The sequence below is a fragment of the Pituophis catenifer genome, unplaced genomic scaffold (assembly GCF_029215685.1).
Source record: "Pituophis catenifer annectens isolate HBS135680 unplaced genomic scaffold, rPitCat1.0.hap2 SCAF_4, whole genome shotgun sequence".
In the NCBI taxonomy this organism is placed as follows: Eukaryota; Metazoa; Chordata; class Lepidosauria; order Squamata; family Colubridae; genus Pituophis; species Pituophis catenifer.
The window spans coordinates 96061416-96071790 of NW_027256884.1; the positions used below are offsets into that span (position 1 = coordinate 96061416).

The 10375-nt window shown below is 37.5% G+C and overlaps 1 protein-coding gene across 2 annotated transcripts in view; it reads left to right on the forward strand.

Moving 5' to 3' along the window:
* Nucleotides 1-9427, forward strand: part of IFT57 (intraflagellar transport 57) — a 35073-nt gene extending 25646 nt beyond the window's left edge. For both annotated transcript variants that reach the window (XM_070943764.1, XM_070943765.1), the window contains 4 exons: nucleotides 1532-1663; nucleotides 1886-1948; nucleotides 8139-8205; nucleotides 8897-9427. In XM_070943764.1, coding sequence (XP_070799865.1) covers nucleotides 1532-1663; nucleotides 1886-1948; nucleotides 8139-8205; nucleotides 8897-9078 — 444 coding nt within the window. In that variant the 3' untranslated portion in view covers nucleotides 9079-9427. The remainder of the gene's footprint in view (nucleotides 1-1531; nucleotides 1664-1885; nucleotides 1949-8138; nucleotides 8206-8896) is intronic.
* The last annotated feature ends 948 nt before the right edge of the window (nucleotides 9428-10375 follow it).

Below are 10375 nucleotides of genomic sequence, written 5' to 3' on the forward strand. Positions count from 1 at the left end.
CTATTCCTCTCTCTCACCATCCTAAGGTTTGTAGCTTTCTGAGGGGTGCGGCCAACTTATTACCACCAACTGTACATAGGTACCCGACCTGGGACCTATCTTTGGTTTTACAGGCACTCACCTTGCCTCCTTTTGAAACACTATGGACTACCACGCATAGACTGTTTACATTTAAGGTTGTGTTCTTAGTTGCGATCACGTCTGCACGCTGAATATCGGAGTTGGCTGCACTTTCAGTAAGCCAGGATTTATGCATTTTTCACTCGGACAGAGTTATTCTTCGATTTATTCTACATTTGTGCCAAAAATAAATTTCTGGTTCCACAGGGCACAGGAGGTTATTCTGCCAGACTTTTGCCCCAATCCACAACATCCAAGGGAAAAGTGCTGACATACGCTGGATGTACGCCGTGCCTTAAAGAGGTACATTAAGCGCACCGCGTCATTTCAGAGGACGGAGGCTTTATTCGTGTCCTTACAGCCCACCTCGATGGGGAAGAAGGTATCTCCATCCATCATTGGACGTTGGCTCAAGGCATGCATTGCCTTAGTGTATGAACAACAAGCTCATCCTGTACCATGACGCATCACGTCACACTCTACTCACAGTGCGGCCACCACGGCGGCCTGGGCTACACAAGCATCCATTTTGGAAATTTGTAGAGTGGCCACTTGGGCTACCTCTTCTGCGTTCGTGAGGAACTACAAGTTGGATCAGTACGCTTCGGCTGAAGCAGCATTTGGGAGGCGTGTTTTACAGAGAGTCCTGCCGGCCGAGGGGACCCTGGACCAACCTGCTTCCCTCCCAACATCACTTTGTCTTGGGTATATCCCATGCTTGGACTCTCCAAGCAGTGCACAGGAGATTGAAGGTTGGACTTACCTTGAACGTTCCATCTATGTGCACTGCTAGAGAGTCCAATCCCACCCTGACTTGTACCGGTCCGGGGTCCAGGAGTGGTCAGTTCTTCGGATGTATCGCGTCTTCCTTGGTTCCGGTTTCATTGAAAAAACTAAGGCTCGGCTGGAGGAGGGGGGCGTGGCCAAAGAAATTCCAACTCAGTGACGTCATAACAGACTGAAATTAACCCATGCTTGGACTCTCTAGCAGTGCACATAGATGGAACGTTCAAAGTAAGTCCAACGTTCATTTCATTATTTAAACTTTTCAAGTGCAAAATAATTGAGAAACTAGAGTGTTTACCCTGGTTTTAGTGTTAGGATTTATTTTATGTTTCTTGATACAAGTAAACTTAAGCTGGATAGAAAAATAGTATAAGTACCTTGGATCCAGTGTTGGATATTTTTAGTGTTCTTTGTGTTTGTATTTCTCTAATGCTGCAGATGTGATTTTAAAACTTGGTACAGTTTTCAAAGCTTGTGTAGACATGGAACATGGGCTGATGTTCAAATGAAAAAGTGTTAAAAGACATTCCATTGGACATGTTAGAACTGTTGACTAACAGTTCAGCAGAACTTTAGATCTCAATCAATTTCAGTGATAATTAACATGCTTGTCAAACTTTTACAGGGCTATCTTGACAAACTTCATAATGAAATCAGCAGAACGCTGGAAAAGGTTAGCAGTAGAGAAAAGTATATTAACAATCAGCTGGAACATTTGGTTCAAGAATATCGTTCTGCACAGGCACTTTTGAGTGAGGTAATCTATTTTGCTTTTTAAAGTATTTTTACAGTATAGCTGCTGCTATTGCTAGCTGAATGTTTTGTATTATATGTTTTATATTTATATTATAATTCAACTCATAAAAATATAGCAAATGTACATTTAACATTGTTCTTCTGAAAGGAGACATTTTCATAGACATTCTGCACCTGATTAAAATATTTCCTAATATTTCATCCTTTCCCTTCCCCCAAACAGGCCAAAGAGAAATATCAGCAAGGAAGTGGTGGTGTGACAGAGAGGACAAGAATTCTGTCTGAGGTACTTGTTTATCTTAGTATTACGTCATATATCAAGTGAATACATATCTGTTTCCCCTCATATTTAAATATGGTGAAAATAAGGATGTAATTGTGGAGACTGGGATATGTTATTTCCAAAAATCTGGTAGAGATTTATAGTCATGGGGACTGCATTTCCCAACCACTGGGAGGGTGGTTTTTGGTACAGCTTCTGAGTTCAAGAACTCCATGGCAACTATGGGCATGTTCCAAGTAATCTCGGCTTCGTGACATGTGAGAGGGATCCTGCTTTATCATCATCTAAGCAGATCAATCTGGAAATGGAGACTAGTGATATCTGTCCTTTGCAGTATTGAGATTTGCTTCTTTGTTGAAATGGGATCTTATGGCTCTTCTGAATTTCTACATGGTCAAAATTGATTACCCTTAGGCACCCGATGGCTTCCAAAGGGTGGTTTGTAAATTTTCCTGACAATTTGGCAGGCAGTTCTAGCTCACATTTAGTCAACCTTTGGAATATGAAAACAGACAACATATTCAGTAAAATTACTCCTTTAAGGCTTCTGCTCAATCATTGATCCCATATGTTTATTGCACTGAGGGAAATGAAACAATTGAAAAGATGCCCAGAGTAATGGTAGCACAAAATCTGAAGTGGCTGCAACTGAGCTCTGATAAGCCTCAAGGCTCCGTAATTGTAATAAGAGTGGCAAAACATTAGTTTTTTATATTTTCAGCATCCAAAGACTCCTACCTGGTTTCTCTTCATGTTATCAGGATCATTTAGAGAAGGCTGTGTGGGAGAAGACTTTAGGTTTACTGGTTGATTTTAAGCATTTTTGGGCAGCTAATCCAATGTGACTAATGGCATGGGATCTTGTGTTGTTATCCAGTATTTATTTGAGCTTATTGACTCCAGAGAAGTTAAGATCCCCTGTAGTATGATTTCTGCTACCTGTCACTTTGTTCCATGTTCGGCTGATTCCTTCAGACTCTTGGTGAAAGATGATCAGCTGGATCAGGAAAAATGTCAGTGTTCTCTAGGTTTGGGGATTATGAATTTTTTTAAAGTTGAATTTCTTCCTTAACCTAGCTATTTTAAAACCTCCGTTAACCCAGTTACTTTTGACAACTTTCTCCTAGTTTCCAAGCTTTTTTTTTTTTAAAGAGGAAGGTGGTTGTTAATGTGGCATTCAGCTACAGATAATCCTGTCAGTAATTAGTAATCAGATTTGGTCATGGGATAGAAACAGCATCAGTCACCCTGGTGGATAACATTCTTCTTGATAGGGGAATCCATCTCTCTTGGTCTCATTATGCTTTTTAGCAGATTAAATACCATTGACCATGGTATCTTGCTGGACTGTCTACAAGGACTGGGAGTTAGTAGTTCTGCTCATCAGTGGTCATTTCCAGGTTGTAATCATGAGATGTGATGTTTGAAACCTTGTTTGTTCCAATATAGAGTACCACTGGATTTTATTATCTCCTCAATATTTAATTTCTGTATGAAGCCATTGAAAAACGTTCTCCTGGCAGTTTGGGTGGTGAGCCATAACCATGCAATGTCGCTTAGTTCTTGTAGTGAGTATCATTCCCACCCCAGACTGGATGAGGTATGCTTGAACAAACATCTGAAGGTTATCCGAGTCTATATGTGTTCAGAGTGCAGTAAAGACCATGAATATATGGTGTTCGCTGAGGTGCTGAGTCAGGATGTGAGCTGAATCAGTATATGTAATATTTGTGTTAGGTTATTATGGCGCCTCATTTAGAGGATGATGGTTTTTAATTGTGTGAGGTTTCTATGTGTATCTTTTATCAAATTTATATTGGATTTTTTTCCCATTTGCTGCCCAAGATTATATTGTATAAGATAGGCAGCCATATAAATCTTATAAATCAATAAAATTTCATTACATTAAAATAGTGGTGCTAAGCTACCAATTCGGTACATAGTATATGGTGTTTTAGCATGTTTGTGATAGAGTTAAATGTCTTAACTTGTGGATGCCTTATTGAAAGTAAGCTGTGGGTTTATCCTGAAGTAGTCATGAAGGCTTAGTTGTTATAAGTTGTATGATTTGAAATTTAGAGCACTCTGAATGGACACTTGAAAATTCCACTTCTGTCAGTTCACTCCCTGAAGCCAGTTCACTGACCTCAATTAAATGATTTACTGTACTCTGCTTCTGTGAAATGGTTCAGGATGAATGAATTACTGATTTTCCTTCTCAAATAACTTAAATTTTATAAGATCTTAATATTAAATAAATGAATGTACAGTATATAACTTTACATGACTAAAAGGCAGGGCCTCTGGCGAGTGTTTCATCAGAATCAAATCAATTTATATAATAGACGTTTTTCATTTATCTACTTTGTATTGTTGATTATTCTTATGCATTAAGCATTGAACAAGATACAATTGTACAATGTGTTTTAATTATGTCAGTCGACGGAAGAAGGAAACCCTGGGTATAAAGTCTTTTTTTTTTTTAACAGAGCCATTATAAGTATGACCTATTAAAGCAAGATTTGTAATTCGTAGGAACCATCCTGTGAAAAAGCCCCTGAACATGATATTATCATCATAGATAAAAGAGATTGAAAAGGTTTCCCGTGATGGCACAGTGATCATATTGCAGGCTAACTCTACCCACTGTCAGGAGTTCGATCCTAATGGCTCAAGGTTGACTCAGACTTCCATCCTTCTGAGGTCAATAAAACGAGGACTCAGATTGTTGGGGGCAATATGCTGACACTTAGAGAGGGCTGTAAAGAGCTATGAAGCTGTATATAAGCCTAAGTGCTATTGCTATTGCATGTGAAATTCAGAGACACAGTGCTGTTTCGGCTATGAAACCACTTGCTCTGCTTATTCATACATTTCCAGTTCGAAGTAAATTTTTCCTTCCAATGCGGCTCTCTGTTTCAAAACTTGACAAAATATATTAACTATGATTTCTGTATTTCTTCCACTTCAGCTATCATCTTAGTTTTTAGTGTGCAATAGTTCTTTCATATACCTTCCTAAGTTTGTTGGGTTTCTGTGAGCTTCAGTAGGGTAGTTTGCAATACTATAAGAGTTTTTTTTTAAAAAAAATAATATGTCATAGTTATGTATTCCTCAGCAAGGGTCAGTTGTCTGAGTGTGATTCATTTACCCTCTTCCATTTTCACTTGATTTTAAATTATGTTTACTTTATTAAGCATTGAGGCAGAATGGCATAAAAAACCCAGAGCTGCTGCAGCCAGCCTGTTCTCCATCTGTTTGACTTGGCTGGCTGCCACAGCAATACTGCTCTTTCCACCCACAGTCTCTTGCCAGCTGGAATACCTTGCTCTGAGGTGGTTGTGGTAGCTAAGTAATCCTTATTTGTCTCCCACTTGAACTGGCCACTGCATCTTGCCAAATGGCAGATTTACTTTGGGGAATCTTATTTTACTGAAAATAATGAAAAAGCAAAACTACCAACATTATGTATAGATGCATAACGTAACTTGAGTATCTCTAGCCCTCCTACAAACAGAAATTCTCAACAGCAGATACTGCATCTAAGAGATAAGAAAACAGACAATCATTACTTAAGGAAGGAAAATGGTCTTTTTTTTTCTCTTAGACTGCAGATATTTTAGCTACTTACTGCGCTTTTGACATTCAAGATTGGGCCAGGTTGTAGAGGCTGCTACAACAGCAACAGCCAGATGTTAGTCTCTTAAAGTACAAAATTTCCTTCCTCAAGCTGCTGTTTCTGATATTTTTCTCAGTTTTGGCTTCTAGTGGCTTTAATATCTCTTGTGTTCCAACACTCACACTGTTTCTATTTGAGTGAAACTACAAGTAGTCCTTAGCTTATAACCATTCATTTAGTAACTATTCGAAGTTACAATAGCACCAGAAAAAGTGAGTTAAGACCGTTTTTCACACTTACGACGGTTACAGCACCCTCATGGTCGTGTAATCAAAATTTGGACGCTTGGCAACTAGCATGTATTAATGACAGTTGCACTGTCCTGGGTTCATGTGATCACCTTTTGTTACCTTTTGTCAAAATCAGGAAAAGCCAGATTCACTTAACAGCTGTTCTACTTAACAACTGCAGTAATTCACTTAACAACTGTGACAAGAAAGGTTTTAAAATGGGACAAAACTTACTTAGCAGCTGTCTTGCTTAGCAACGGAAATGTTGTGCTCAATTGTGTCATAAATCGAGGACTATATTATTTTTTAATGCATAGATGTCTGCTTCACATATTAGACCAAACTATGAATCATGGTTTACTGTCCTCAGTGGTTGACTTCATACAACCCTCAAAGTTCTGTGTACTTGTTGTGGAATATTGGGATGCTAATATGTTTGATTCAGACATGTTCCTTGATATGTATGCTCCATGCCTCACCTAATTTTTTAAAGGAATTAATTAAAAATGGAAATATGCTGCAAAGTCTAGCCTCATCTTAATTTTTTTAATCTTCTGGGCATCACATTGACTCCAAAGAAAGACATATAACATAAAAATGAAACATCATTACTATTCTGATTGAAATTATGGCCATCTGCCATTAAACAGTGGCAGGTAAACAGTAATAAAGAAGATGGTGAGCAATTATCTTGTTCTTTTAATTTCTTATGAATAAATATTTTGTAATAGGCCACACCCTTATTGCAGCCATTTGTAAGTGTGCCCATCTTGTGCTCTAAAAATGTAAATATAATTCAAAAAGGCTGCATATGCTTTACAGAATGCAAACCTAAACAAACCACCTCATGTTTTAGTGTGATATTTGAACCCAGAGAATTCCTTGATCTTTGGGAACAAACAGCTTTAGAGATGAATGATACTGGTTAGGAGATGGTTTTCAAAACAGAACTTGGTTCTTCAGTAAGTGAAGCTCTTTTTACCTGATCTGCTATTTACTTTTAGTTTTTGAGAATACATAAAAGAAGGAAAATATAGAGAAAATAAAGCAAGTCGAGGTCCATTCTCCATAAAGTTTTCAAATGTGTAGGAAACATATTTCTATTATTTCAGAATATCAAATAAAAAAATCTTGCAAGCCTGATTGTTCTGTACTTCCTCCTCCTTCCTATACTTATGTGAATTAGAGAAACACCTGCCTAAGCCACTTCCAAATGCTATCTTGTTAAAAATGCTTCAGCCCCTTTTGCCTAGCAATGGAAGATCATCTTCCTTACTGTCTATACCACAAAGTCCTGAGGCAGCACTTTGAATTGTAACCAGAAGTCTACTAGAACCTAGTTCAGCTCATGAAATAGTAGTGTCACATAGGTGTACTGAAGGGTCCATTAATACCAATCCTGCTGCATTTTGGATCATTTGCAACTTCTGGATGGTCTTCAAGGGCAACCCCATGTAAAGTACAGCACATTGCAGAAATCTATTTGGGAGAAGGCCAATGCATGAATGGCCATAAGCAGGGCCCCATGATTTAGAAATGATTACAATTTGAGCACAAGATAAAGTAATGCAAAGCTCTCCTGGCTATGTTCCCCCGTCTTTTCTTCAGGCAATATATAGATTTCAGGAGGACCCCTAAAATTGCCTAGAGGTCTACTGAGGAAGTGAAGCCCCATCCAGAACCAATCTGGAAAGTCTCCAGATCTGGATCCGGTGGGGGTGGGGGTCACAAACTCACCTCTCCAGTCTTCCTAGAGTTATGTTGAAGCCTGTTCTTCCTTATCTAGACCCTCACAGCCTCCAGGCACATTTTAAATAAAAAAGCCTACTTTTTTATTCTTTTGAACCCTGCAAAATATACATGCTTTCCTTAACCTGTTTTAGAATCAGAGTATTTTCACAGTGCAATTTTTAGCACTGTTTTTCTTTATTTGTGTTGGTCTGTGTAGTGGAGACTATACTCCAGTTAATTGAGCCTCTCCCATTATGTTCAATGAGCTTAGTATTTCATCTTTCTGCTCTGTTTTATACTTTTTAGTTTTTCTGTTTGCTCTATGAAGAACGTAGGTTGACTTTTGTGAACCTGATACCTCAGCTGTTTTTGAATTGTGATGTCAATAAGATTTTTATATTAGGCTGGCATTTTCGCAGAGCAAAAGGGAGTCAATTTAACTCCGACAACAATTTAATAGTGTAAAGAAACATAGGTTTTTCTGTGTAGAAGAGAAAGAGATATCCTTAACTTCAAAGTGAAAGTATTAAAACTTGTTATTTTTTTGTCTAAGATTACTGAAGAATTAGAGAAAGTAAAACAAGAAATGGAAGAAAAGGGAAGCAGTATGACTGATGGAGGTAAGGCATTTCGAAGTCTTTTCTTGAGATTTTTTCCCAAATATAAAAAAATATCTCAATATTCCCAAATATCTCTTGATGGACACACCTGGACTATTTTCTTGGCAACATAATAGAAATGCTTTGACACTGCTACATTCTGGGATATTTTAATTTGTATAACAGGTACAAAAATAGGCTATTCAGCTGTGAAAAGATAAATAGAAGATACTGGTTGCAGTTTGATTCTATTTTTATATCTCCACAAACCTAAATGTGGTCTGGAATGAAGATGTAGCAGATTTCTTGTTTATTGCTGAATCATGTTTGTAGTCTTTTTAAGATTGGGAGGGTTGCTTAATTCTGAAGATATCGATAAAAGTAAATAAAGTTGATAAAAACACAGTGAGGTAATATGCAGGCATTTTTCAAATAGAACATTCTGTGTTATCTTTGTAACTATTGGGAATATATGTACATTTTTAATATATATCTTCAGATCTAAAATGTCATGAAGATGGAAAATACATTATGTTTTATAAGTAGGTTTGATATGAAATGAAAATCTATAAAATGATTTCAGAATATTGTCGTTCTTCTGTTCATTTAGCTTTCTTGATTAAAAGAAATTGAATCATGGGGGAAAAATAATAACTGTGCAGTAATCTGAAAGGGGAAAAAACATACTGTTTTTTACATTTTCCTTTAATAGCTCCATTAGTGAAGATAAAACAGGCTTTAACCAAACTGAAGCAAGAAACCATTCAGATGGACATACGAATTGGTGTAGTGGAACACACATTACTTCAATCAAAGTTGAAAGAAAAATCAAATATGACAAGAGACATGCATGCTACTATAATTCCAGATTCTTCAATTGTTGGTACTTATTAATTTTTAAAATAAATGCTATGCTAATAAAATTTTGTACATAATATATTTTTGCATTTATGTCATGCTGCAAATCTATTGCTGTGTATATAAACAAAAAGATTATGCTTTACAATCAAGACCTACTGTGTGTGTGTTTTTGTATGTATGTGTGTCTGGACATGTAGAGAGAAAATACTTTAACAAGTATATAGTACAGTAAAAGTTTTGGATTGCATTTGCATTGAAATGAAAAACCATTCAAAAGCAAAATCCTATACAAAAATAAATTTTTGCAAAACATGTTAACTGTAAACACTAGCAAGACTGCCTTCCTTTTTCTAAGACAATGAGCCATCACAGGGTCTGTCTCATCCAGTTTGTACTTTGTTGTTTTTGAGCTAGGAAATTTCTAGAAAACTCATTTTACTCAAGAACTACCTAGTTAGGTTGCATTGCATTATAGTCTATGTCTATAATCTGTAATGGATCCTAACCTAATTATATACTAGATTTTTAGGTCAGAGCTTGATTGTTTTCTTGAAGATGTTTCATTGCCAAACTAGATAACATCATCTGTGCTAGTAGAATGTAGGTTTTGCTCTCTTTTTATATACTAGTGCCGTGATGGCGAACCTATGGCACCCGTGCCAGAGGTGGCACACAGAGCCCAAAAGGTTTGCCATCACTGGTCTAGTGGCTTCCTGTCAGTGTTGGTGGGAATGGTCTTGATGGTCACTTGGTGGCCCTAGTATATATCTGTAGATCTCGGTGCAAGCTCCATCCCAATAGACAGGTTATTTTGTTTTGTTAGAATTGCTAGTCCTATGAGGGGAAAACCCATCTGGCTAGATCAGGGGTGTCAAACTTGTGGCCTGCGAGCTAGATGCGTCATATGCTGGCCACACCCACCTCTAGTTTAGCAAAGAGGTGAAAAGTTGGGATACGTCATATGATGAGTCAACGCGAGTTTGACACCCCTTGGGTAGATGATATGGTATAGGAGGATTGCAAGATGAAACAGGAGGGAGCATATGGAATCCTGAGTTGTGTCTCATAAATGGAAAATGATTGATAATTGTTTTTTCTGCCAACTAGTGACTCAGAAGGAAAAGAAGTTGAAGAATCAACCAATTAGTGCCTTGAAGCTGTCCTTCATTAAATCTGTAAGGACACGATCTGAGTAACTGATTCCCTTTAAATTGGCTATGGTGGCAGTAAAAATGACATCAACTGTTGACGCAAACTTGGGGGAAATTTCTATTTATACAACCATAGGGAAGTACATCCGGTAATCAAGCAATAATTAAAATACTCAGTT